Here is a 27,988-nt window from a genome sequence, read left to right as displayed (position 1 = left end):
ACAAGATTCACGATGATGTTGGGTTTCTAGAATTTGCATGGTGACATATGCGTATTTGCAAGCATCATTTCGCATTGCACATTGCATATACCGGTGCCCATCGTTTTCGAGATCCTTGCCTAGAAATCTTTTCTATGTCCTTTTCGCATCTTCCTTGACACGAGCCCCTAGTTTCTGAAATGTGGGCGGCTTCTCAATGTACAATGGGCGGGTCTCATGCATACTGAATGATCAGCTCGTTTTGTTCGCTTCGACATTTGTACAATTGTCTTTACAATGCATTCATAATACCCTAGAGCTCGTGTTTGAAGAATTTGTACGTAGCACTGAATGATCCTTTCGTTTTACTTTTGGTTTAACGGCCTAATGCGCCGATCACGTAACCTCCAATGTGATACTGACCATGAGGTCATTTCTATATCTCTGCCCACCCTGAACCTCATTCTCAGAACTGGGAATTCCACGGAGAGTAAGAAGCTACTACATACGTGTCCGACGCAGAACTTCTTCTATCTCAACTTGCCCAGCGACGCGGGACTGTGCAAGCAGTGGGAATACTTGTTGCTGGTGATAAAGCAATCCCTTACGCAGCCGCTCGAGGTCAAGATGCAAGACGCCAAAGGCAGCGACAACCAATGGTACTGTAAAAAATAGAATCATGGGCCCATCATGTTTATGAGTTTGGTAGATGGCTGTCCGACCAACTCCAAACTCCGTACTCCGTATCCAGCGCCGAGATGTTTCCTGCCTTTTAGCGCCATTGATTTCACTCATCAAGCCTCTTTAGTAACGCCTCTCGCGTCTTGGTCTTTTAATTTCTTAGCAGCGATTTGTGCTGCCGGGGTCTGCGTTTGCTACTTCTCCTTCTCCGACCTGCCCTCCGTGCCCATTGCCCACTTCTTGTCTTGCTCCTGTCTTTAGCCGAAGCATCCAATAGTCCAACTCATCTCAGTTTCCTGGTAGCTTCTTGGATACTCTGGAATGCCCTTCTATTCCCAAAATGGCTCGCTGTTCGAGCAAAAAAGCAAGCAATTTGACTTTTAGGTGGACTTTGATCAGGTCTTTCTCTCCATCATCCCGTCTAGCCTCTTTATAGTACTCGCAGCATAGAGAATCGTGTCTCTTGCGTTTGGAATTTAAGAATTTCTGGTGCATTGCTCTATTCCTTGTCTCTTCGATTCTGTTTTTGTTGGGACCACAACTGCATGGTCTTTGCTGGAGAAGAGTGAGATGCTACGAGGACGTAGTCCTAGCCGTAGCCGTGTGGAGCGCAGCTTGAGTGAAGCTGCAGGGCGAGTTGAGAATCTCCAGGTCATAGCAGTCCACGTGCGGAGGCCTTTAGGGCGCCAGTAACTTCAACGGGGACGTGTTAGACGACATCCCTAGGATATTTTTAGACCTAACAATCGGCCTCGGCAAGTTCTGCCACCTGTATCTCTCCATGAATTGGGCAAAGTCGGTCTCCACACAAAAACTATATGTATATGAGACAAAATGGAAGACCACCAGATAAAAAAGTAAAAAATAAATATGTATAAAGAATGGACTCGTTAAATCAACCAAGATCATTATAGATCAAAAGCTATGCTTCTTCACCAATTCCTTCGTACTACCCATATCATCATTAACAGCAATCTTCGAATGCGAGGTTCTCTCTTGCGTAACATTGGTTGTGACCTTGATGCCCGCAAAGACCTCCTTCGCAGGCTCCTTAGTGTAGCTATTGAAGGAGCCAGATGGCGACAGATCTTCCAGATCGTGGTCGTATCCTGAACCATGATCACGCCCTCCAACGACAGAGGCTAGGACCTGCGTGTTGCCGTCGCCTGTGAGGGCGCTGCGGCCGTTCCGCGAAGGTCGCGCGGTCTTGCTGCGGTAACCGTTGCTTCGGGTGGAGAAAATGTGTGGCAGGAACTTGGAGAGGAAGGCGCGCGTGCCCGGGAGACAGGCGCAGATGATGGCTACGTTGCACTCGACGGCAGACCAGGTTGCTGCGCCGACGTTGTCGTCTGGAGTAGTTTGTTAGATTTGGCTCGAGGGCAAGGGTATATGTTGTTAGTACTTACAGGTTGGGTCGTTTGAGTTGGAGATAATGAGGAGAGATTTGAGGCGGAGGATACTTGTGATCAAGACACTGGGAGGATTGCTGTTAGCATTGTAGATGCTGTTGTCATATAGAGTTGGACTTACAATCCACCTAGCGCGAAAACAGCCATGAGAGCGAACTTCTGCCTCGTGGGCAGTTGCAGCGATTTCAGGACTGGCATTGGGTATATGAGAATGACAATATCGGTAATAATGTGGATAGCCGAGTTGGAAAACCATAAGGCTTTCTTATCGAAACAAAAGCCTGGGACAGTTGGATCCCAGAACTTGGCGAGAGGAACACAGTTGGCCCAGGCGCTAATGATGGTCCAGGTTCCATAGACGCCTAGAACACCGATCATGAGCCAACATGCTAGGCGCATGCGTGGTGTGGAGAAGACTCGTTTGTATTGAAGGAGGATTGACATCTTTGTGCTGATGAGGCTTGTTTGATATACGGGAATTGAAGCCCAAAAGTACTATAAGAGAATCATGTTAATGGAACCGCATTGTACTGGAGAAATGTTCTGCTGAGATGGAGCGTACGATCATCTGAGCCTTGAATATTGAGGCGGGGATAGCGGTATAGTGCTCGCCCATGCCGTGATAGACTTCGCCTACCATCAGGCCGAAGAAAATCCATGAGAAGGCCAGAGAGACTAGGATGACATAGTCGTCCGCTCCCATCTGTTTGACAAGAAATGCTCGCGTAAATATACGGATGGCAGTAATGAATGTCGCTATAGTCGTAAACACAATGCTGACGGCGAGGGCTTGGTGGCCGCGGGATGTTGATAGTGTTGTCATCGTGTCATAAAGGCGTATATAAATGAGTGAAGGCCAAGTTTCGTGCACAGATTGCGACTCTGAACAGGAGGGTATTCAATGCGCTGAAGGAGAGATCGCAAAGTTCCTGTATTGACTTATAGTAGATAGAAACGCCACTTTGTCAATGCTCGAGACGAAGTCTCCCGGGATCACGGTGTGGGGGAATGGCCCGCTTCTTAATACATATGTACGAAAGAGGGACAAAAGACTGTGAAGTATTCCGCACAAAAAAGAAAATAAAGAGGAGAAAGCCAAGAGAAACACGAGATCCTCTCCACCCGATTTGAAGATCACCATTCAGCCACCAAGCTAGAGCAATAGACTATTTAATTTTTGAAGAGATATTGATATTCGTCCCGTCAGCCTGGTCATCGAATCCGAGAAGCTTTGGCCCGATACTCGTCTGATGATTAGTAGAAGCCCGAGACTTTGTGATAACCAATAGTCTTGCATTGTATCTTTATTATACGAGCGCGTCGCCAGGATTTGGAACAAAAATATATATCTACATGTCCATATTAGGCATAGTCCCCACATGGCATGAACTCTGTTTTCGGAAAAACACACTCTTATTCGTTGGTGCCGAGACTTGATCCATGGTATGCGTGTGGTCAGTGACCACCCGTGGACGGCCTATACATCCATAATAGGAAGCTCTCTCCTTCTGAAGTTTACAATCGCACTAGACGCGTGCATCCCAAAACGTGGGAATAATTGCTTTTTTTTATAATCAGCTTGAGATCAATTGGTTCAATGTGGTCAAATCAACACGAGATAGATCATCATCCCCGTAAACCGGGCTACATCATAGTGGCATGAGTGCCTAGTGAAGGTAAGCCAAGCGCACTAGTCTGACAGAAAAATCCACTTGGATATTTCACACAGGACGCAGGTGGGTTCAGCTACATATGTTGTAGTGGTTTTGCTTCGTAGCTGAAGCAGCCCACCAACAGAATATTTCACATAATTTATCCATCTACATATCCACATTTCTCTCGCTTGCAGTTCATGATCGTTTAATTTATGGTTAAATGCCATTGTCGTGGGTGTAAAATCAATAGTGCCAAAATAACCCCATTAAGATCCAAAGAAACAAGGGGCAATAGTCCGAGTGGGGGCAACCGTATTGTTCCTGCGATCTGCAAACACCTCTGCAGCCCATTTTTGTACCTGCGCCATCCTAGAGCCCGAAACTCCAATTTCGGGGAGTTCGGGGATATCTCTTGATTATCAAAACATTTGGATATTTACTGCTTTGATCACAACTTATTAATTCCTACAAAGGCTTTATCTGTCAGTGAAATCGAAAAATCCGAAGATTCAACGCTGATCTAAATCAATGTATGTGCCCAGCCCCTCTCCGAAAAAATGCCGCGTGCACGGTGCCGGAGAATTTGAATCGATGATAACAGAAGAGCATTGACTGTTAGATGATGCTAGTTTCCGACGATCTATATTGTGATCTACTCATGCCAATTCATCCCTTGGACAAGTCGCCTGTAGAGTGACAAGCCCCGCATGTCTACTCTCTGTGTACTCCGAGGTATTCTTCTCGTCCCTGGCGGCATTTTTATAGCTAATTATTATTTTTCAAGCGTTTTAGATGTCCGTTTAGACATATTTTTGATGTCTTTCTACATAGCAACTAGAAGTCTTTCAACGGAGTAGCTAAATGGCTAAGAATAAGGGGAAATATCTGAAAAGAACACTCAAAGAAGGCATCGAAGATCTAACTTGAATAAAATGACTTTAATGCCATGAATGTCTCTCTTTGAGCTACCCGATGTACCACTTGGGGTATTGTCTCGACTCGGCCTTGAGCCGCAGCATCTCTTGATGCGCTTATTGAACCCCTTACTGTCACAATATTTAAGGTATGGGTCCTTGAGTGTGCTATGTATTCGCCTCTTTGGCTCGGTCGAGCATTCCATACACCTGTGCAATGTGGAAAGTTTTGTAAAGAAGGGAAACAATTCTGACCTTCCCGTCTGACATCTGTAATTCTGAGTTTGGAACTGGATAATCTATTAGTGACATTCTAGTGTGTTTCGTGAGTTCTTATATCTGGATGTTTGGTCGGATTGATGTATCGTCCATCTTTGCGGGTTTCGTTCCAACTTGGAAAGCTGCATGGTGAATTACCCCGATTCACGTCAGCACATATATTCCAATATCCATGATTGTACAGTGTAGCTCAAGATACCCATGTATGCTAGACATTAGAGGACGTCCGCCTGTAGAAACTCAGGTTTCTTCGATTCAAACCAATCTGAATAAGCCAGCATATATGCCAAAAGTAGTGTAGATAAAATGGCCATACTGTGATAAATAGGCAGCGGGACTATTTCGTCTTGTGCCATGCGAAGTGTATCATCTGTGGGCTCATCTGTGTGAAAAAAAGCTGTCTCGGAATCTCCGATGGCTCTAGAGCAGTGACTGTCCTAGCATTTTGGCAGCCCTTTTTTAAGCTCTGGGACTTGATGAGACTGATCATAGTAGATAGAAGGCGTGAAAATTTGCATAGAAAGTAGAGGAATGTTGCGAAAGGGGAGATATAACATAGGTTAAAAGGAGGCTCTTTCCTTAACAGGTAATTAATATATAGAAAGGAAAAAGTGTGAAACTATATTGTTAAAGACTTTTAATAGTTAAAACTAGTACTATTGTCTAGTTCTTAGCTTTAATATTCATTCAAATGTTCTTTTTATATGAATTTGGCCAAGATCATGATAGAACGAAGTTAGTCGACCTCTGATTGGCCAGGAGCATTTGATGTGGATCGATAGCTTTCGCGGGGGTCAAAGCAGCAGTCAAGGCAGAACCTCCCATGCAAAGCCCTTGGATCTTCGACGCAGGTATATTTACATTGAACTATCCATTCCACCTTAAGTCCATTTGCCTATCCAGAGTAATTGGATCCACGCAAAATAATGGCCGATCCCGTGGGCCAAGCCGGGACAATCCACTCACGGTCCTCCGCACCACGGGTCCGCCTCACCTGCGAAGCATGTCGCCAGCGCAAGGTAAAATGCGACAAGTCAAGTCCTTGCACAAGCTGTCAGCGACTTGGCCTCGTGTGTATTCCTGTGGAACGTGCGCGTCTGCCGCGCGGTCGCACGCGAAAACCCGAGCGGATTGTAGGCTCGGATAAAGAATTGTCTGAGCGGGTAGCGAGACTCGAAAAACTTCTGAAAACAGTGGCCAATGAGAGAGAAAATGAACACCTTTCTTCGACTATTCCTACGCCCGCGTATTCATACAAGCAAGAATCGGCGGCAGAAGCTAGCACCGCCGGTCCTGATATCCGGCAAGATCATGATGACTATTTGCCCAGTGCAGGTCAGCCACATCTTCCTGGCCCTGCAACTGCGTATGTGGGGGGCTACTTTTGGGAGGATATTATGCAGCAGGTGAGCTTGTTAAAGACATGGTCTGCGGATGTATTTTGACTGATATCCCAATCACTAGACCCAAGAATTACGCAGTGTCCTGGAAGGTCGTCTAGAAAATGAAGATCACAATGTTACAGATTCGGCATATGGTTTTGGCACATCGCTTGTGAGCTCAGAAAGCCCCGAAAGCTCATCGAGCTCACCTCAAGCCAACAAATCGTTAAATCTTCAACCTCAAATCCGACACAGGTTATGTGACATTTTCTTCCACAACGTCGATCCTCTATTCAAAATTTTACATCGACCGTCGCTACAAGCATTCCTTAAGGATGGCAAACCTTATCTTGACTATGATCAGGATCACCAGGCCCCAGCCACCCTTGCTTCGGCGATGTATCTTTGCGCCGTGTGCACTCTGGACGAAGTGGAATGCCAGTCAATGTTCAACGCGAGCAAAAAGACAATAGTCGCAGAATTTCAGAAAGAAACTGAGCTTGCGCTCGCAAGGGCAGACTTTGTCACGACGAATGATCTCACTGTCCTGCAAGCTTATATTATCTCTCTGGTGAGTACGGCTACATGTTTCCTGTCTTTCGCCCCCCTACATCCTAAGATCGGAACTTAATCTGAACATTTCTAGCTCGCCGCACGATGTCAAGACCAAAGCCGAAGGGTCTGGACTATGTTGAGCATGGCACTCAGAGTAGGCCAGGCACTATCTCTCCACGTGCGCCAGCCCCCATTCACCGTCCGCCCCTTTGAGAACGAGATGCGCAAACGCGCATGGCTAGGGATTGGCCTTCTCGATGTGGCAGCCTCTTTAGACAGGGCATCCGAGCCGATGATGCAATCCGCCTGGCTCGATTACAACCTGCCGTCGAATATCAACGACGATGACCTATGGTTTGACATGCCAGGGCCAATCCCCGAACACATAGAAGGCAAATTCACCGACATGACGCACACCTTGGTTATCGCAGCGTCATCATCCGTGACCCGAACCCTTGCCTTTTCGGACCTCAGCGAGCCAGCCGTGACCATCATGAGCTTGCGACAGCAAGTAGTCCACGACTTCCAACAAAAAGCATCAGACCTTCTGAGAGGTTGTAGGCCCGATCTATCGGACTTCCAGTGGTACGCGCAAAAGACAGCGGGGGTTATGGGTAGCTGGCTGCAGTTAGCCTGCCTCCGGCCGCTAAAACGAAGCCGGGACTTCATACCTCCAAAGATTCAAGAGAACGTCCTCCTCAAAATCGCAGCCGATAATCTGCTTTGGTCGCAGGAGGCATACAACTACCCAGGCGCCGGGCCTTGGCGATGGTACGGCTCTATGTGGGTTCCATGGCATGCATTGGCTGTGGCCCTTGCCGAACTTTGCGTCTGCAAAAGTCCCGCGGTGTTGTTAAAGTACTGGACCGTCGTTGAAGAAGTTTACCAGCGCTCGCGGCTCATAATTGCAGATTCTCAGCACGGGATGCTCTGGAGGCCTTTGGAGAGGCTCATGTCACAGGCGAAAATGCGGAGAATCGAGCTTCTCGGCGACGATCCTTCTCGTTACCCCGTGTATTTCGAGGGTATGTGTTCCGAGTTATTGAGACAATCTCAACGTTCACAGGGTCTCGAGGAATTTTCGCTTGGTTTCCGAGAGGCCATCGATGAACCGCGAGCGACGCAAATCGCGGAAGTGCCGACTTCTTTTGCGCCGGTGCCCTGGCCCAATGTGTGGGATGCGATGGATCTTAGTGACCCGACCTTGCGAAGTAGCCCCGATGACACGGCTTGGCTGAGCTATGAGAACTTTATCGAGAATGTTTACGATAGCGTTGATTCCATTTTCTTGCCGCGGTGAAAACCACATCTCAGTGAGTCAGTGAAGAAAACCCTGGATTGCACAGAGATGTCCAGGTACTATATCCAGCAGTGATGTACATAGAAAAATATCCACTCGTGCTGTGATCACCAAATACACACTTTATATGAGTTTAATATGATAATAAAATAGAAATCCCCACCACAAGTGACCAAGTGATGAGGGCGATCCTGCAACGTCCATGGCGCTAGCTCGCACCTATCAATGATAGTACAGACTCGGCTCGTATTCTCATATTGAACGTCTCGCTCATGTCGCTCTCACCTCGGATAGGCGAGGAAAGGGGAGAGAGCATGGAGTAATTATATACCTGATCCAACACGAGACTGGACTTGGTTGATTGTTGGCCTTTCTCATCAACCGAAAGCAAATCCACGGCGTCGAGCAGCAACTCGAGCAACAACTTCCCTATGAGATGGATAAAGCGTTGCAGGGCCAAGGTCCCAACTCGACTCGGAAACCTTCCGGGCATCATCATTCCCACCCGAACTTTCAGCGGGGGTCTCTAGTAAAACCTGTGATGTGTATGGCAAGGGAAGCCCGTCGGATATGGATGGTAAGGGTATCTCGTTGCCGAGAAGGCGTTGGTAAGTGCACTGTCTTTCTCTTTGGGCGCATTCAGCACACGGCATTTTTCCATTACAGGCTTTCCTGAGGCCTGCGCAACTATCACAGGCACGTTTGTGTTTCCCACCGCGCTCCGGCTCGGGGATTGCATGGCCGCTGTCTACGCGTGCCTTGCACGATTTCCAATGTCTCCGTAGTACATCTCTGGGTGGATTTTGTCAGCACACATGACGGGGTGACATATCTTTTCGTCGGGAGTGGAAGATGACACACCCTCGGCTGAATGCAGAGTCGCAAAATGAACAGAGGTGACTCTTTACCGTGTGATCTGTAGGAAGTCATTACTGTATCGATCCTAAGTATCATTAAAAACATACGAGTAAGGGCATGGCGTTTCATGTGATCTAATCGCTGGAAATTTGAGGGACATTCTTTACATTTCCACATCTTTAGGCCTGTTCCGGTCTCGGCATTTCGTACTTGTTGCTTCATTGGGGGGATTGGCGTCGGTTTAATAGAAGGCTCCGGAAAGCATCCGTTGTAGATTTCACTGGATGATTTGTCGGAAGAATGCAAACAGGTGGGTGTATCCCGCCAAGATCCCCCGGATTTAAAATTGAATGTTTAATCCGAGATTCAAAGTCAGTTACGGACTTGGCGCGGCTCGAAGTGACGATGATGAGCGAGATTCGGCAATTCGACGTTGGGGATTGGCGAGGGAAAAGGAGAAGTCGGTTGTGTAATTCAGCCCGTCGCGATTCCCCCGCTAGAAATGACGAACCCCAAAATTAGGCCTGATAGAATAGGGGAAGTTATATTTTATTTAAACAAATGTTTGAAGAAATATATATATAAAGGTTGAATTGTCAGAAAGAAAAAAAAAAGACAAGCTCTCAGTAACCTGAAACATCAGGCAACATTTTCCACCCAAACCTGAACAGGCAAACGGTCTCAACACAGATCTAGTCAATTATCACTTTGCAAAAAAAAGCCTTCTATTGTTCCAGATTCAACAGCCATGGAGATTCATACAAATGAAGATCATTACAACAATTGGCCTAATGACAAAGGTGTAAGTGATATTATGGACACCTCGAAGTATACATGCTAATCCCTGCTAGTTCGATCCCGAATACGAACAGCGCAAGCCCGTCGAGCTTCCTGTGACAGGAGATATTCCTACCTACGCTGCTGGAACCTTGTACCGTACAGGTCCAGGGAAAAGTCAACTCAAAGCTGAGAATGGAAACACACTACGTCTCTCCCACTGGTTTGATGGATTCGGTCAAACCCATCGTTTCCAGATCATTGCTCCAGATGACTCTCATACATCGCCTCGCGTTTTGTACAACTCCCGTTTTTCAACCGACGATCTGATCGAAAAAGCAAGAAAGACGGGATCTCTAGACGAGAACGGTTTCGGACAGAAACGCGATCCTTGCAAGAGCGTCTTAGGAAAAGTCCAGACTGAATATGTCCCGCAACCCACGCAGCCCACTCCGTCGAGTATAAACATATCTGTGACCCTTTCAATCAACGTTCCGGGCCTCGATTCCAAGCCCGATGAGTCAACTGCTCGCTGGGGTGATTCTCAGGGAATCAGAACTCTCTATGCGAAGACCGACTACAATGCCTTCAAGAAGCTCGATCCAGAAACCCTGGAACCCATCGGCATGGCCTCGCAGACTACCCTACATCCTGAGCTTTCGGGAACCCGCTCTGCATCTCATGCCCGATCTGATCCTATCACGGGAGATATGTTCAACTACAATCTCACCCTAGGACCAAGCTGTACATATCGTGTCTTCGGGGTCTCAGCTTCAACAGGGGAAACTACAATCCTAGCAACCTTCCCCGCAACACCAGCTTATCTTCACTCCCTTCTCATCACCGAGGACCATGTTATTCTGTGTGTGTGGAACGCGCACATAAATCCCCAACCGTTGGACTCCTCATTCCTCGAGTCAATCTTACCAACAGACCCAAGTCAGCCGGCAGTGTGGTATGTCATTGACCGCAAGCACGGCAAGGGATTGATCGCGACATACGAAAGCCCTGCATTCTTTTGCTTCCACACGGTCAACGCATGGCTCGAACCCTCAAAGGAGAATCCCGCGGAAATGGACATTGTGGCAGATGTTGTGAGAACCGACAACTCTGAATTTTTGCATTCTCTTTATTACGAGAACTTGATCTCTTCGTCGGATACAGCCAAGACCTTCCAAAAGAAGAGAGACGATTCTTTCCGTACATCTTTTACCCGGTTCCGCCTGCCTACGGTGCCTTCCACTCCATGCACCGAGCCCAAGAAAGCAATAGTGGAGTGGTCCGTTTGCAAATCGTTGTCGCCTGAACTACCGACTATGAATCCGACAAAGGTCACCCAGAAACACCGATATGTCTACGCTGCGACCTTCCGTGGAGAGGCAACTCTGACAGATGGTATCATGAAGCTCGATTGTGATACCCAGCATGTTCAGCTCTGGGCATGCCATGGCCAATCTCCCGGTGAGCCCATTTTCGTCGCCAACCCCGAGGGCACTAGTGAGGATGATGGTGTACTTCTCAGTGTGGTTCTCGATGGGATGCGTGGCAAGAGCTATTTGCTCTGCCTTGATGCTCGTAGCTTGATGGAAATTGGTCGAGCAAATGTCGATGGGGCTGTTGGGTTGGGATTCCATGGACAACATGTTCCGGCTGTGGGTGGAATGCCTACGGGTGACTACTAAGTGTGAAGTTTTCTTTGGATATTATTGCGGTTGAATTGTATAGTCTAGTCTTAGCTTCTTGGTCTCTCAGCTCTGATATCATTTTTAATTGCAGCATGTACTTCGACGTCTCGTTTTCAGGTCTCGTTCTCAGTAGACCTCTCCTAAAACCATTACTTTTCAATTGTTTTTCGAATGAATAAAATGCATACCATATTGAAGATTGCGAGCCCAGGGCTACGACGTAGGTATATTCTTACGAACAGATACTTGCATGTTTGAGTCTCATTATTTGGCCCTCTACCGGTTTGATTATATACTATTCACATCTTGCAGAACACGAAGTCCTTTTCGCCGAACTACCTCCAGGGCTGCTTGTATCCACGCAATTTCTCGATCATGACCAGGCCGATTCCGTAAACTATCAATCACAATCCCAAGCGCAGGACTAACAGATAATGGCCCCGCTAGCAGCATTTCATCTTTCAAAAAATATTCCACGGATTGACAGACTCGATGTGCCACAGATAGATATTCTCCACAGCGGTCAATAGGATTAAATGTACCCATCACTTCCGAAAGAGAACTTTGATCCAAAGGCTCAAGAGCCACACAACTTGGCTTCTGGAGAGATATAACGCTTTCCAAGTGCTGATACATATTAAAAAGACCCGACCAAAGCATCGTCCGCGTTGCCCACAGGAGCATCAGTGTAGCAGCAACCTGGGCGTTTTGAAAACAGAAAACGACTGCGAACAGATTCTCAGAATCCCTAGAATCAACCAAAGGTTCTGTTTGCGATGGAACCGGCCAGTATAGCACGTCTGCTTCTGATCGCCGCATTTCATCATAGGTTACATCCAGTTGTTTGTCAATTTGCCAGCATTCACCAATTAAACAGTGGAGTAAATCGACCTGTTGAAATATACTCAGGTGAGGCAATGATCGCACACGTTCGAGAATCATAGGGGCTTGGGCGAGACAGTCTATTACCCGATCGTGAGACGACTTTGGTATTCTTGCCCAAGGCTGTTCCATCCAAGTGGATTCGAAGAACATAGTCGAGGTATGATGTTTCAAAGAAAACAAGATCTACCAAGGTCATTAGTAAACAAACAAGACTCGAACACTTTTACAAGACCTACCCCTGGGACTCGGACACCAAGAAATAATCGATGTCCGGCGCCTGAAGAATGCACCTCATGGCCGCGGGATTGAATTAAAGCAATGAGACCACGGCAGTGATTAAAATAGCCTTCGGATCCCAGATTGGGACATTCAAGGGCCTCATAAAGACTTAGTGCCATGCACGCAGCCAGGGTCCCATCTTCTCGCATAAGAATAGGATCCCATAATGCCTTTTGTAACTCTCGAAGACCCTGTGTATAGTAATTCAGACCTTGCTTGACGAGGGCCTGATCGTGAAACATGTGTCCAATCGCCGAAGCTGCGACTGCTGCGCTTGACATCTCCAGTGCTTGACTTTTGGTAGGTAACTCCCCAAGTAAGCGAATCCAAGAGTGGGACGCTGGGGGCCAATGGAATGGAAAGCAGTTCAATAGGAAAGCTTCGATCAAGTTTTGACATTCGATACGTCTATGCATTATCCCATAGGCAGAGCTTGTTTCCGTAAAGGAATGGGTAAATTCATTGCCTTGGGCCATGGTGGCTGGACTGGAGACGGTGGATTCCAGCTCTGTACTTTCAGTAACGCTCCGTGGAGAGGGTCTGAGAAAGATATGTGTTTTCTCGGCGGCTGGTTGAACTAGTACGAATACTGTGTCTTTCTGGTATCCGCCACATACTCGGTTTGAGCGTGTGCATTTGGCACAAGCCGGTCTTTGCTGGTCACACTAAATACTAAGTCAGTGGGGTCTTTGTATATGGATCCAGCGTCACTCACTGCAATCTTTCTTTTTCGACAGGTGTTGCAGCCTCTTGATTTACCCGCTACTCCAACCATCTCATAAGCCCAGCCTTATATGATGTTGCATTACAACATTGTAGATTTGATTCAATCAAAGGTAACGAGGACTTGGCAAGTAATGCTTAATTGTGCCTTGGATTGAGTCAGAGTCAGATTAGGTTGGGCTTTGGAGGCTTTGGGGGGCTCTGGCAAGGTGGAGCCAGTGGAGTCACATCGGACCAATCAAATATCTAAACTCCAATAGCTCCCGACGCTAAACCCAAAAAGGTGCTGATCTTGCGAGAGCATCTATGCAGAGGATTTCAGCACAGCCGACTTGTTTTTAAGGAGAATCGAGGAAATATGTCTATAAAAGGTTCAATTCTTTCTCTCTGAACCCTTTGTAATCTTTATCCATTACTTATTGACAACCTTCAGCTCAAAGGAACAAATTATCCCCAAATTCAGCAACTTTTGAAATCAACATGTTGGGCAGTCATTCAAAATTAAGTATCGCGCAGATCGTGTTCTATATACCGGTAACGGCCATTGCACTTTACCTCGCATGCTATCGACACAAGCGACCTCGCATGGCATGGATCATCCTAACTTTCTTCTCCCTCGGTAAGCACCATACTACAAAACTCTCATGGATTCGTATATAGTATCTCTAACACGATTTGCTTTCAGTTCGGATCACTGCGGGTATCTTGGTGATTATCGCACAAAATTCTTCCAGTACTGGCGTGATGATAGCTTCAGTCATCTTCCTCAATGCTGGCATGTTTCCCTTAATCGCAGCAACTTTGGGCTTTATTCGAATCATGTAAGCTGTCGTCATGGAATACCATGCCCATATTTGTCCTGAATCATCAATCTAACACACTACAGAGTGGCCCTTGAAAGAGAGATGAGCCGACAAATTCGGCAATGTTTAGTCGTATCCCGAATCCTTTTCATCGTCGGGATTGGACTTACCGTTGCAGGTGGGGCTCTGGAAGGGAGCGACACCAACAGTGATGTACTCATCGGTATCAAACTTGTCAAATCCGGATACATCATCGTGGTAGTCTTTGTCGGGTGTTTACTGGCCATGCAAGTATACTTCTGGACAAACCGCTCAAGTCTCTCGGTTACAAGCAGAACGGTTCGCAGACCCCGATATATCTACTTTTCCAAGGCTAATATCTTCTAAGATCCTCAACGCCACGGCTCTGGCTACACCATTCATAGCCGTTCGTATCGTATACCTCTTTTTGTCTGTATTCGAGCCAACCGACCTGAGGTGGAATGATCTGAGTGGTCCAGTTACCCCATTCTTGACCATGGGGCTGTTGATGGAATATTCTGTTGTTTCGATCTATCTTATTACGGGTTTCATGATTCCTAGTTGGAGGAATATCCAAAAGCCAGAGATCCTCTTGAGTGAAGCTACAAGATGATGCAGCTGTTGAGCTATAAGAACTCGAGGATAGGTCTTGTGTCGTGGGCTTCTGTTTCATTGGAAAGGATCCGGGGATACTGTTTCCCCATTGTCGAACCAACGCTTAGAGTTCTATATGAATTATCATGTCAATCGTTATAATTTCTCTTGGGTTTGGTTCAACACATTTAAGAAAAAGGAAAACGAAAGAAAGCGTGAATTAAACGAGGCTCCGAATACTAACTAATGAATCTCGAATTTCTATCCTAAGAAACGCCGGGAAAGTAAACATCAGCCACCCCATACCCATACCTAGGTAGTAATGCAACTCCACTCTTCGGGGGCCGTTTTGCGTGCGAACTCAGGCTTAGATCAAAGCGACAAGCCATAAAAAACAAAGCAGAAACAAGAAAACACCGCGAATATGGCCCTGGCTCTTAGATATTGTACATTTAGACAAGATGGAGGACCTGGGAACCAGAAAGACAGTGAGAACATGAATAATCAGGGTATTAATCGTACAGAGATATTGATTCATGAGAAAAGAAAAAAGAGGTAGTTGCGACATCGGAAAACATGTAATAGGAAATTTAATAGTCTACCTCTTTCTCAATCACCATGATCAACTCGGTAAGCTCCTTGCGCAGCGCACGATTTCGGTCCCAGACTTCGACGATCTTGGGGCGCTGGCTCGTGAAGCAAGCCTTCTTCCAGGGAAGACCACCGTATTTCGACGTGGTCCGGTTTGGCAAGCCACGGGCGATGTTGCGCAGCACCAATGCAGCCTTGTAGGCCACGCCGAATGGCTCGCCCTTTTCATTGATCGGAGTATCCATATAGTACCATTTACGGACGATCCGCTCTTGGAGAACCACACGCTTGGCGGTTGTAGGCTGTGCGTCTGCGGGGCGATCTTCGGGCAAATGCGACGAAACGTGGCCGGCGACCATAGATGTGTTGGCGCTGGGCCCAGATGCTCGGAACCGCGAGCAGTGATCCCATTGGCAGGTATGGGTGGGAGTATCTGCGGGATCAAGCTTATACTGTCCGGGAGTGTCTGTGGGTTCCAGGTTCATGTGGTCACCGAAAACATGATTCCGGAGATCTGTCGGAGATGTGAACGCACGCTGACACATCTTGGAAGGCTTTGAGTTATCCGCCCATCTGCAGTAAGAATAAGGGAAGCCCTCGAAAGTGTGGGCAGTTTCTAAAGGTCGGATGCCCTTGATGATGAATTTGGTGGCAGTACCGGGGCCGTTGATAACCTGTGCTTGGGCGTTTGTGAATGTGTTGCTGACGTTCTTGATGAACTCTGCAGCGGGAAGAACACCCCCTCCAGTGACACGAGGATCTGCGAATCGGCTTTGGTAGGCTTGCCATAAAGCGATCTGTGTGATCTCACATTCTGAATCTTCAATGAAGCAGCAACGCAGCCACTGAGAGCTTCGCTCCGGCTCAGATAGCTCCATGAGCTTTTCCAAAAGCTCGGGGGACACACGAGGAATTTCAGTGGGTGGAGGTGCGACCTTTTCTTCCTGAAGAACAGTTTCCTTTTTGGTGGGCCGTGCTTCGTAAGTCAGAAGTGCGACCATGCGAGGAACAAAAACAATTGGGAAATTGAGGACATCCATCAATGTCTCGATATTGTCATGACTGAGGGTATATTGATACCAAAAGTCCAGTGCACCACTCAGAATATCCTTGTCAAGGTCAAGAAGCGTGTGATAGTACATCTGCTGGAGAGTCGGCTTGGTCAGGGTTTCCATAGCCCGGTTTGCATCCGCATCGTCCAGCTCAGTGCCGAAGTGTGTCAATGCCCAGAGGGCGCGCACGACGTGGGCGCGATCTGGGGAGTCAAGGCAATTCACCAAAGAAATCCACAGCGGATCTTCAGGGTCAGTTTTCAAGAACTTGGTGACCTCCTCGGCGATATCTAGCGCATCGTTTTTGATTTCATTGAGTCGAGGTTGATTGGGAGCATTGATCAAGATAACCAAAAAGTCACGCAATAGACCATTCGCGTAACGCGACACATAGAATGCGTTCTCCTTCAGAAGCACCATGTTTCTCAACACTAACGTGGCCTCTTTGATATTTCTCAGCCGATGATTGAATTCGTATGTCTCAAGGCTGTCATCTGGGAGGTTCACTGGGATTTTGCTAATTTTGTCCAGAATATCCCGTGTGCCATGTAGCGAATTGAGCACGTTGACACGGTCGATGGGCTTCCGAGGATCATACTGGAATTCCCACTTCACCCCCGTGCAAAGTTGTGTGATGTCAAGTGCTTTCTGCATCAAAGTTTCCGCAAGCAAGGGAAACCCTTCAAATTTGAATTTATCCCATCGTTGATTTGAAATTTGGACGAGGTGGTACAGCGCAAAGTCGACTTCATCTGGAATACCTGACTGCAGACCGTAGTGGGCACGTTTGTAGATGTGATCCGCTAAAGAGACAAGACCGTCAGCATTTCTAGTCAATTCATAGGATGCAGGGAAACTGACTCCTTGGAACCTCGAGATATCTCAGTGGGAAATAAGGGTCATAATAATCCAATTGCCGTGGCATTTTCAAAGGGTCACGCAGATGGGAAAAGATGACCGGTCGGTTCCCTGGGGTCGGGACTTCCCTCGTCGACATGGGAATCTGTCGGCTGTCTTTTCCTTCCCAGCTATCGACCGCGAACTGCGCACTCTGTGGATTGGCGGCGGGATTGATGTTTACATGATGGGGGCTGGTTGATGGCTGTGGTGATGTGAGCCCATGATGGATGTGTGATCGACGGGCAGGGGTTGTATCGGGGATGAAGGGTTGGTTGATTTTTGGAGCATGGCGTAAGCCCTCTGTGGGTGGTGTTAGTACAGATACCACACCTGTCGGCTGAGAGATGGTAGTCTTACGTCGCAGCGAGGTGCGAGGGGTAGAGCCAGACATTGTACTGTTGAATGCGCGACAGCTTTGCGCCGTTCACGTTTTCAGATGCACAAGGTGGTTCCGTCCTTGCAACGGATAAGACCAACAAAATTGACCTCGAGAATTCGAGGGGCAATCGGAGATAAGGTCTTCTGGTCTCAGGATCGAAGACTTTGAAGATGTGGCTCGAGAGATGGTGCCCTTGATACGTCTTTGTTTGCAAACGAGTCGAGGAGAAATTGCAGGAATGTCAAACTGGCGACTTCGTTCAGCTTCTGGAGGGTCGGAGTATAAATTCGATGCAACGTTGATTCTGGCCGAAAGAGGTGATAGCGACGGCCAGTGGCTGTGACTCGGGCTGAGTCGCAGTATTCGCGCGTTTGAATGTCGGAGCACTGGATGCGACGATGAGGAGAGCAAAGTGCTCAGCAGCAACGGCAGTTCTAAGGCAGTAGTAAATTTGCGCGTAGGCGATCAAAATCAACGATAAGTTTCAAAAGTAAAATAATTGTCAATGCCTTGCGGCCCTGGAGGGCTAGAGCTGGGCTTGCGATCAACGGCACTGATCAGCCAAAAGTCCGCGCTTCTCCAGGGCGCGTTGTCGGATTATTGGTTGTTCCGGTTGATGACTAATGTATACCGTTGTGTTATGTGTTGATGCCTCAGGCAGAAGCATTCTTGAATAGCGACAACAGCAGCAATAGAGACAGACTGACTGTCTCGTTTTCCGTTTTGAAATGATTCAACTAACGGTGGGGAAATTTCTAGTTGACTGCCTGGTCAGTTAGAGTCTCTCTAGGTCAACTCAATCATATATATTCGAGTCTCAACATAGCTTCCTTCTAAGAGTTTAATATTTTGAAATTTACAAGGCATACATTAACATTACTAAATCAATATTGCTTCAATAACACTCTAGTTAAAGATCACAATGGGGTGGGAAATGCTAATCAACAATGGGAGTCCTGGAACCAGCCCTGGAGGGTTCTCTCAAGCTTGCCCTCACCTCGAACATCATTCCACTACCACGCTCATTCACATCTATATTATATCAATGGATGTCTTCTAACCTTTAACTCTTTGTGGATTGCTCTCACCCTGAAAGATGCAACATCTGCAGCCACCCATCCCTCCCCAATTCCTTCGTCTACCCATCGCCAAGTTCTCCCATACAACCACTGCCATCGATCATGTCGGTCCACTAACCTGGAACCATATCCCTGGAAATGGAGACCTGGCTTGCATATTCGAGAAGTTCCTCGATTCTGGGCCTGTGCCATCAAAGATGATTCAGAAAGTGGTTCGAGGTGATGGCATCCTGGTACACTCACACTCACACATAAAGCTTGACAGCCAGCAATGCTGAACATCTGGATCATCTGATTTAGGAGCAGCTTGATCTCGTATTCTTCACTCGCATGGCAGCGATGCAGGCCCAGCTGATTCCACCCCCAAGGTCACACTTTGCTGTCGTTGTGAAGTCGCCTTGTCTTGCAGTCAAGTATCCTTATGGTGGAACACATGTGTGTATATTCTGCTAGCTATGAATTCGGGTAGTGATTCCTAACAGCACTATCTTCTGACTCTGCAGATTCGTCGGTTTCAGATCAAGTTCACTACAGAGAGTGACTACTTCACAGCCTTGGCTCTTCTAGGCGAAATCAACTGTCCATTGACAGAAGGCAAGATACCAGTTCCAGCAATGCAACGATTTCCTTCAGTGTCATCATGGACATCAGGGCATCTTTCCTCCAATGCTCCCAGGACTACAAACACAGCGGCAACTTCAATTGGCAGCAATGGAATACACTTTTACCCAACGGGATCGTTAGGATCTGGAGGGACAAGTATGTGACGATACCTCTAATCACCGCTCGAGCAGCTGTCTTACACTTCTCTTCGGTAGCACCCATTCGAGTATCATCTCCCGCCAGCACTATTTCACACCCTATGTCCAGACCGGGCCCTGGAACAGCTTTCAACCCCCCATCCCAAAGCATGGAACAGCTAGACTTCTTCCAACTACCGCCTACGTCTGCTCTCGCACACGCCTCGAACAAAGAACCCGATCCACCAAGCTCGCAACTCTCTGCCATATCTGCAATTCATGAAGTCGACCAGTTAAACCAGATGCTTCCTCCAAAGAGAGACCTACCCTTCTCAAAGCCAACCGCAAAGAAACCGCGCGCTGCAAGCGTGACTCGAACAACACAGGAGCATCATCGTTTAGCTCCATCGCCAAGTTCTCAACCCACCGAGCCAATCAAGAAGTCAGAACCCCGTCCACATCACGTCGTACTTGGGCCTAATACCCATTCTGGTGTGCCGGACTCCGATTCCCAAATCTTATCCCAGACAAATGCTTGCCCCGAGGCAAGCCAGCCATTATTACTCTATGAAGAGCCCCCTGCTTCTCAAAATACAGCTCTGATCCGCGAATCCGCCAAACAGACATCTCAAGTACCCAATTTTCAGAACACATCGCGGACAGAGAATAATCCAACAACCTCGAACTGCAACCACAATCCGGCCAGCAACCCAAATGAGAAAGACCCAGCCGTCACAGAAGACCATCTTGCGCGGTATCTGTCTTCACCAACAGCCGAGCGAATTGTCTTTCTCGAGAACTGGATGTGCGAGTTGATCGATGATGACAGTTTCATGGCCCTGTGCGAGGACGTGAATGGGACATGGCGGCGGTTTGCATTCGGACGAAAACAGTGAGGGGTGAGGGACATTTATTCGCTTTCTCCAGTGTACTATTCTACTATATCATATCGTATCATATTATATCATAGCATATTATGCCATATGGAGGAATGTGACTCCGGATAGATGGGAGATGGGATACTAATGTATCATATATGAACCATATATGTATTCCATTCAATAAACTCTTCCTAGCCGAGACACGACTACAGCATAAGATACAAGAGACAAACTTTCAAGGTTGAGCCATAGACAACCAACGCAAATATTACATAACGAAAAAAACCTCCCCAATCTCTGACAGGCCTCCTTTGTTCAGACAAAAGCTCGCCAACTGAAAGATTAAGAGAAAGCGTAGATTGATCGCGAAGCAACTTAACGTGTGCGACGGTAGATCAACCCAGAGAAGACGTTCAAATAGCCCTCCTTAGTGAGCATAGTAAAGTCAACAACAACACGACCCGACCCGCCCTGCGACTGAGTCAACTGAGGAGCAAGATTCTGCTCGTTTTCACCCTGGTCATTAGAAAGACCGGGAGGCGTGGACGGCGCATTCTGACCAACCGAGCCCTCGGCACCAACAGCAAGATCAGCAAGGTGTTGAAGAGAACGCTGCTCGTTCGGACCCATCACAGGCTGCTGGGACTTGGCGAGACCGCCGATTTCAGCTTCCTGTAGCTGGCTCTCCTGGGACTTGATACGACGCCACTCGAGGAAGATGCGGATCTTGGCGTCCCATTCCGGGGTACCGAAAATATTTTCAAACTCGGAGCCTTCTGCTGCGCGCTTGGAGCGACGGTCGAGGATCTCTTCCACTTTTTCAAGGGTGGCCCAGCATTCGTTTGCGTGTTCTGGGAGAACGGTCGCCTCGAGAAGAGTCATTGAGGCGAGGGCTAGACTGTGTAGATCAAATGGTGATGGGAGGCGGGATTGCATGGTTGACTTGTGCATCTCGTTGATGACCTCCTGCGCGCAAAAGATGATCTCGTATGGGCTGTACACGAAGACGTGGCGCTTGATGAGCAAACGGACGGTCCAGTAGAGTTGTGCTTGCAGGCTTTCGTAAAGCGGGCGAGTGTTAGAGTTCTCAGGTAGCTCGTGGATCTGGAATATGTCCTCCATCTCTGCTAGACGCTCTAGGGAAGAGACGAGGTTCGCGCCGATGATACGACCCAGGCCGGAGTTAGTTTGGCAGACGTTGTGGTCAACATTAGCCAAAGTGACCATCTCCGAAAGGAATGTCGAGTAAGCTGGTGCGAAAAGAGTCAGTGAAACAGCACAATTGTAAAAGAAGTAAGATCAACATACAGGCAATTCCGGTTGTGATTTGACCAACAACCCTTTCATCTTCACGGCCGCCAATCTCATGACCGCCCAGAACGGTGGCATCTGCCACACTGATAGCATACCACCGGGCCAAGATGACCAAAGACACCCAGTTGCGCCGCGTGAGATTGGCATCCGAGTCGACATCAGGATCTACAGATCGCTTGTTCTTCAGCTGGCCTTGGCTCTTGGCCAACTCATATCCGAGCTTATTAGCTGCTTGGACCAGGCTGCCTTTGGGGACACCATCTTTCAGAACGAAATTATCCGGTCCACGAGTGTCACAGTCGATAATCATCAGCAAAAGAGACTGAAGCCAGATAAGGTTGACAGGGGTGGTGTGGACAATCAATGGCTGGCGAGTGTGGAACATGAGGAGATCCTGAGCATTATCAAAACCATTGATCTTCTCGAAATTGCCCGCCACGCGAGACAAGTCAGTTCGAGTAACGCTGTACAATGCATGGCAGAAAATTTCCTGTGCCTCGCGATTGCATTGGTGCAAAAGCTCCAATGTTCGTTCCTTGGTGTGGGGAAGAATCGGCAGAAGGGTGTGGATCTTTTGATAATAACTGCAATGCTGTGTTAGGTGGTTTTCTCATAGTTACGAGGGTTATACATTGCACGTACGCATCAAGGGCACCTTCGTCCAGAGTCACTGGTGTCATGTCGTCATCACCTTCATGCTTTGGCAAATCCGTCATCTCAAGGCCGCTTGGGAGATCATTCTCATGGCCCGTCGGGTTCCAGAACAGATTACCAGGTTTCGGTGCGGCACCGTTGGCAACAGCTGGGTTGTAGGGGTCTGCCGCTGTCTCAGACGCGTCGAAGGCATTTTGCGATACGCGGGCGTTGAAAGAAGGCTGTGCAAACGAGGAACTGGGAAGACCTTCGAAGACCGAGTAAGTTCTCTTGCGATTCCCCGAGGTCGATTCCACCGGCGATGCGAAATCCTGGTAGCCTCTCGGTAGCGATACCTCGTTCATAGACTGGTATGGCACGTCAGGTTGGACGATTCCTGGTTGCATCTGGTTCTCGAGGGTATGGAGTCGCTCGGCGAGTTCTTTGATGTAACTGTGTCTGTTAGCGCTGGCGATTCTTGTAGTGGCGCACTTGTTCTTCCTACCCTTTACTGGGGCCGCGCTTCATCGGGACACGACTGAATTGGCACACAACACCGAGACGTCTGCAGTTGGAGCATGTCTCAAGGCCAGTTTCCGAGCTCGCATCGCATCGAACCTATAGTAATAAAACGCGTCTTAGCTTCGAGGTACACAATCGCGTTCGAGGGGAATTGTTATCGTACTTTCTTTCGGCGACACTCGTCGCAAGCCCTCGAGATCTTCGATCGTTTGCGCGCACTCTGTTCGCCGTAACTCAAGTCGTGGTTAGGGTCGACACCGACCTGTTGACTTGGAGGGAACTGGAGCATGTGCTGGTGCTGGTGTTGATCCTCCGAAGAGGTTCGACCCATGTCGGCAGCATTGGAGGAACCCAACACCATAGACTGGCCATGATGAACACCATTGTTTGTTTCGCCAAGTCCTGGACCAGAGGCATCACGCGAAAGTTCCGCGGACAGCAGCTCATCGGTGGTCATTTGGCGGTTGCCATAATACGAGGGTACGCCCTGGGCCATCTGCGCACCGTTGGGCGACGGGTAAGAAGGCGCCGGAGGCATGTCAGACTGCTCGCGAGAGTTCATCGCGCGAGATAAAACCGAAAACCTCACGAAAAATGATGGGTTGTGGGCAAAGCGGGCCTCCGGGAGATGGAGGGAAGAGAGTGTAGGACGCGAAGTGCCAGAAGTGAAGTTTTAACTAAAAGTTCGCGGGGGAGGAATTTTCAAGGGGGCTAGCGCCGAGAGCGCCGCATTAAGCAACAACATTTGTACAGAGTATTCATTGGAATTAGATATTATTTTGAAGCTATATACAGTTGTTTACTTCCCCGAGTCTTTTTTGGATGATCGCACGGAGGACGGCCTTTCGTTTCTGCGTGTCGAACGGATTAATACTATTTCCCCTTCGGCTTCGGATGAACTATGTGCGCAAGGTTACACTTTCAAACATTCATAGAATACTTTGATATACTTGTCCTACTATATTCGAGCATATTGACTTGGACTGATGCAACTCCGTATTAATGCTCTACAAAGATTGTTAATGCAAATGTCTACACCGTCAATGTTGGAATGAGTATGTACCTGCACGTGTACCAGTGGCACCACTTCACAACATACGAGGGCGCTCGCTGGTGCCTCAATGGGTATCAACCTTGCCTTGAAGTTGGTGATTGGGAATGGACTATCCAGTGAATGTTTTGTATATGCTGATATTGTCTTCATCCTTCCGGAGATCACCCTCGACCTAGGGTCGCAGATGATGTCCCCCCCATCATGTGTAATGCTTCATCATTTTCGAGAAACCAGTCTTTGATTTCATATATCTAACTGCCCAACAACCTAAGGAAAGTAACGAATAATTTAGTTTCCTGGGCCACTTCTGTTATTCCAGCCTGATGCCAATAGTGGCCACGAATTGAGTTGGGGTTGCCATTATTCATTATGGGAGATGAAAATAAAAGAGTATTAGAGAGTATATCATTTATGATTGGTTTACTCCTTTCATTACGTATCTGGCCTTTTCTTTATTGAGTATCCCGTTGATGCATATGTTATAGTGTCTCATACTTGGTCGCTAATATTACCCTTGGATCAGTTTGGAGTTCCTAAGGGGTATATTATAATTCCTATGTGTTAGTTGACATTCAAGACCGAAGTCAAATGGGCACTGTTTTTTACATAAGAATTCTTGGCTTGAAAAGCCTGCTAGAAACTATTCGGAGATGTAGATGTAGATCACCATAATATAACTTCAACCCCAAAGCGACTCGAACTTTGTCGCAATAGCCTACATCATATATACACTGTATAAATACTTCAAATTCAATCAAATTTAATCAACGTAAGTCAAAACATCTCAATATTATATACAGGGAAAGATAAATGTAAAGCATACAAATAATTACCTAAAAAATCCATAAGATAGGGTAAAGACGTAGATCAGGGCCCCGAGAACTCTCTGCAGCCCGCTCGAAGCAGGAACACTGACGCCATCAACCCACTTTGGCGCTTGTATTGTACTTGTATCGGTACCACTGTAACTGACGATGTATACGTGGACTTCCTCCACTGGCTTTGCTGTTCCCTTTTCCCTTGAAATTTTTTGGGGGTTTCTTTTCTCATCATTTACCTTTTATAATAGCGCCAATGATCCTATCAATTTCTTAATACTATTTGAATGCAGGGATTATGGAAAGTTCTTTGCCAGTACCTGGAAGCGCTAGGACCCCCGAAACATCTAATTCAGCCCCAGGACAAAAATAATATTGTGTTAATGGAAGGTCGGGATGTGCGGCCCCAGATTTTTAGATCCATTTTATTTCTTTCTAGTGGAGTTACGCTAGATTTTTGTTAGGGAACTCCTCTGGTATGTTTTATCTATCCGGTTGGGGCTGCCAGTTTGGGCAAAAGTCAAAACTTTTAGAAAAGGGGAATATAAAAACTAGATAAAAAGCACTAAATTGAAATATATGTTATAAACCTTAGGTATGGTTCATGTGGAGAGGGTTTGCTGTATTTTTTTTAGTCGAGAAGTATATTTACTTCAAATCATTTTACTATGTAAAGTACAGCCTAAACCTGTAAAAAGCAGTTCACAGATAAAAGCGTAAAATACACTACCGTACGGTCATCCATAAAGACCAGTGGCGCAGCGAAAATCCTCGTTCCATACCCCGTTATATTAACGGCTGCCCGCCCTCCTTCCTCTCCTCTTTTTCTTCTCTTCATAGGGTGTCCAACGTCTTCTTTTCTCGAACGCTTTTTATCTTGGCCGCCACTACCGGTACTTGGTGTCCTGTCTAACGGCCGGCGCCAAACGGTGCGTAGGCTTGGTCCCCCCTCTCTCCTCTCTCTCTCTCTTACTCTCCGATCCCTGACCACCCCCCTCTACGCGCCTGAGATACCCTTTGGATTTACTATTTCCCTTCTGTTTTCTGTTCCAATCAAAGACTTGTGCGGTGGCTCTCAACGGCATTTTACACTGCTAGTTCGGCGTTCCCGTGAACTCCTCCGCGCATTGGGACCTTCGACTATACGATTATACCCTTTCATTTTGTTTTACTCGGTCCGACCTCAAAAGAGGTCGTTGCCAATCGCCTTGACGGCTTGATATCTTGGTCTTTTCAACCCGATCTCTTTTTATTTCAATACTTCGATTTTCCCTGATATCCCTCGCGAATCATCGCATGTGTACCTCCCAGTAACACCGCAGCGATGCTCATCGATGGTGAAAAGTATGCTTGTGAAGCTTGCGTCCGGGGTCACCGAGTCAGCAGCTGTCACCACAGCGGTACGCCAATTTAAACGATCTTTCTCAATGAATATCTATACTAATTCCCCCTTAGACCGCCAATTGACCCACATCAACAAAAAAGGCCGCCCAGTCTCTCAATGTGCCCACTGCCGCGGCCTACGCAAGTCTCGGACAACTCACACCCAGTGTGATTGCGGCGACAAGAAGAAAAAGGAAGACTGCCATGCCGGTATTGCCCATGGTCGCTGTGGCTGCTGCCATGGCCAGCGCTGCACCTGTGCACTCAAAAAGGAACATCTAGATACCGTGCCTGAAACCGGTCTTCCCTTCTCTCCCCCGCTTCCGATTGAGACCCCACGGAAACCCCCTCTTACGTCTACCAAATCGGAATCGACGCTCACGATTTTCCGCGACGGTCATCACAAACCCGCCCACAAGCATAATGACATGGCCCACAAATGTGGATTGCCTTATACGATCCCACGATCGCATACCATCCACCACCCAACCGACTTACCTCGTCGGTCGGTGGATCATTTGCCGCTAGGCCAGTCGGCCTTCATCAAGGAACCTCTTACCCTGTCCGAATTTCCCACATCACAACAGACGTCGCAAAATGGTTCTCCCAACAGCGCACCTGGTTCGGGTACCGATGACGATTATAATCCCGCTCATGATCACTTGTACATCGACAATTTCGCTACGCCAGCACCTCCAGCTCCATCATTAGACCGATCCCATGATGTGCTGTCAAACTCGACATCTACCCCTACAACTATGGACAAATACCCCCTAGAGCAGATTGTCACCAGTGTTCCTCCCCTCGACATCTCCTCTTTCGCCTCCTTTCCGACCACCAGCACCAATTCTCCCATCACCTGCATGGCATTCCAAGAACCTTACCAAGAATGTTATTTTACCTCTCCAGACTCCGATATGCCCCTGGGGTCTGCTGGCATTGGTGCTCCCTCGGTCGACTGGTCCAGTTTCCCTCTATACTCCGATGTGCCTGCCGCAAACAGCACGCAAGCTCCTTCATATGCTAGCTTTGATTACAACGCGTATCCCTCGGGTCTCCCACCACCCTCGTCATCCGGGGACATCTCCGAGGCTGACGAGTTTGGACCGCTTCCCGGCTTGGGTCATGCTAGCAATGACATGCACGATCTGCACAGCGTAAGCGAAGCGTCTGACATGGAGCATCTCCGCGTCAGCTCTGCATCCTCATTGGTTGGTCTGCCTCAGGCTCGTCTCCTGTCATCCAATGACCTGGACTCGATTAACATCGATGACTTCCTCAAGTCGACTAATGAGTCCACCGCTGCGCTCGAGCACCAGCTGCAAGCCAGCATGAGCATGGAGCCAAAACCAGTCCCTGCCCAGGATATCTACACCATGTCGCAGATACCATTGTACAAGCCCATGACATCGGTCCCGATTACCAGTGCTCCCTCGCCGCCGTCAGACTCCGTTCCTATCTGGTCTGGCGGTCTCTTTGATGCCGGTTCCACCCCGCCCATTGACGACAACTTCTTCCAACAACACTGGGCCCAGTAAAAAAAACGATGCTCGTCTATCCTTGCTTATCTTCTCTTCCTCTTATACTTCATTTGTCCTGGGGCTTGCTCTTGTGGCAATCTACCACCACCTCTACACCGTCTTCATGACCTTGATGAGAGATGATGATAAATGCCTGATTTGTCCTGTTCCATTAGCCAGTCTAGATTCCTTCCTTGATAGCCATTTAATCTAGAGGGGTTTGCGATTTGGACACCTGTATGTGCCTGTACATTCTTTTGCTTTTGCTTTTGCTTCCGTACATGCGCTTGTTTTACTCTTCCCTTGCTTGCATTCTCGCTGATGTATAGACTTTTTCACTTGT

At 47.8% G+C, this 27,988-nt stretch overlaps 9 protein-coding genes across 9 annotated transcripts; 5 read left to right on the top strand and 4 right to left on the bottom strand.

Annotated features, from left to right (window-relative positions):
• Window positions 1–1,575: 1,575 nt before the first annotated feature.
• Window positions 1,576–2,892, bottom strand: N7517_001676 (putative integral membrane protein; the record flags this gene model as incomplete). Its single annotated transcript, XM_056719406.1, has 4 exons — window positions 1,576–2,009; window positions 2,067–2,146; window positions 2,191–2,564; window positions 2,632–2,892. The coding sequence occupies 4 exons, from the start codon at window positions 2,890–2,892 to the stop codon at window positions 1,576–1,578; spliced, it is 1,149 nt and encodes a 382-aa protein (XP_056583541.1).
• A 2,951-nt stretch (window positions 2,893–5,843) lies between these two features.
• On the top strand, window positions 5,844–8,154 carry N7517_001675 (Zn(II)2Cys6 transcription factor; the record flags this gene model as incomplete). The annotated part of the gene is made up of 3 exons (XM_056719405.1): window positions 5,844–6,323; window positions 6,382–6,870; window positions 6,946–8,154. 3 exons carry the CDS (start codon window positions 5,844–5,846, stop codon window positions 8,152–8,154), a joined length of 2,178 nt encoding a protein of 725 aa, XP_056583540.1.
• Window positions 8,155–9,703: 1,549 nt separating this feature from the next.
• N7517_001674 (carotenoid oxygenase family protein) lies at window positions 9,704–11,471 on the top strand (the record flags this gene model as incomplete). The annotated part of the gene is made up of 2 exons (XM_056719404.1): window positions 9,704–9,814; window positions 9,864–11,471. Coding segments are annotated over 2 exons (1,719 nt in total), but the record flags the coding sequence as incomplete, so codon positions are not given.
• A 291-nt stretch (window positions 11,472–11,762) lies between these two features.
• Window positions 11,763–13,114, bottom strand: N7517_001673 (uncharacterized protein; the record flags this gene model as incomplete). The annotated part of the gene is made up of 2 exons (XM_056719403.1): window positions 11,763–12,542; window positions 12,596–13,114. 2 exons carry the CDS (start codon window positions 13,112–13,114, stop codon window positions 11,763–11,765), a joined length of 1,299 nt encoding a protein of 432 aa, XP_056583538.1.
• A 727-nt stretch (window positions 13,115–13,841) lies between these two features.
• Window positions 13,842–14,798, top strand: N7517_001672 (uncharacterized protein; the record flags this gene model as incomplete). Its single annotated transcript, XM_056719402.1, has 4 exons — window positions 13,842–13,980; window positions 14,047–14,182; window positions 14,248–14,503; window positions 14,553–14,798. 4 exons carry the CDS (start codon window positions 13,842–13,844, stop codon window positions 14,796–14,798), a joined length of 777 nt encoding a protein of 258 aa, XP_056583537.1.
• A 571-nt stretch (window positions 14,799–15,369) lies between these two features.
• On the bottom strand, window positions 15,370–17,713 carry N7517_001671 (putative chromatin remodeling complex subunit (Rsc9); the record flags this gene model as incomplete). The annotated part of the gene is made up of 3 exons (XM_056719401.1): window positions 15,370–17,225; window positions 17,284–17,622; window positions 17,680–17,713. 3 exons carry the CDS (start codon window positions 17,711–17,713, stop codon window positions 15,370–15,372), a joined length of 2,229 nt encoding a protein of 742 aa, XP_056583536.1.
• A 1,084-nt stretch (window positions 17,714–18,797) lies between these two features.
• Window positions 18,798–20,416, top strand: N7517_001670 (uncharacterized protein; the record flags this gene model as incomplete). Its single annotated transcript, XM_056719400.1, has 4 exons — window positions 18,798–19,013; window positions 19,081–19,215; window positions 19,284–19,539; window positions 19,599–20,416. 4 exons carry the CDS (start codon window positions 18,798–18,800, stop codon window positions 20,414–20,416), a joined length of 1,425 nt encoding a protein of 474 aa, XP_056583535.1.
• Window positions 20,417–20,776: 360 nt separating this feature from the next.
• On the bottom strand, window positions 20,777–23,432 carry N7517_001669 (putative C6 finger domain protein; the record flags this gene model as incomplete). The annotated part of the gene is made up of 5 exons (XM_056719399.1): window positions 20,777–21,651; window positions 21,710–22,299; window positions 22,358–22,801; window positions 22,854–22,966; window positions 23,034–23,432. 5 exons carry the CDS (start codon window positions 23,430–23,432, stop codon window positions 20,777–20,779), a joined length of 2,421 nt encoding a protein of 806 aa, XP_056583534.1.
• A 2,548-nt stretch (window positions 23,433–25,980) lies between these two features.
• Window positions 25,981–27,663, top strand: N7517_001668 (copper fist DNA-binding domain-containing protein; the record flags this gene model as incomplete). The annotated part of the gene is made up of 2 exons (XM_056719398.1): window positions 25,981–26,142; window positions 26,198–27,663. The coding sequence occupies exons 1-2, from the start codon at window positions 26,067–26,069 to the stop codon at window positions 27,661–27,663; spliced, it is 1,542 nt and encodes a 513-aa protein (XP_056583533.1). The 5' UTR covers window positions 25,981–26,066.
• Between the last annotated feature and the right edge of the window lie 325 nt (window positions 27,664–27,988).

This window comes from Penicillium concentricum (genome assembly GCF_028827145.1).
Source record: "Penicillium concentricum strain IBT 3081 chromosome Unknown utg000001l_segment0_segment0, whole genome shotgun sequence".
In the NCBI taxonomy this organism is placed as follows: Eukaryota; Fungi; Ascomycota; class Eurotiomycetes; order Eurotiales; family Aspergillaceae; genus Penicillium; species Penicillium concentricum.
This window is presented reverse-complemented; position numbering and strand designations above follow the sequence as displayed.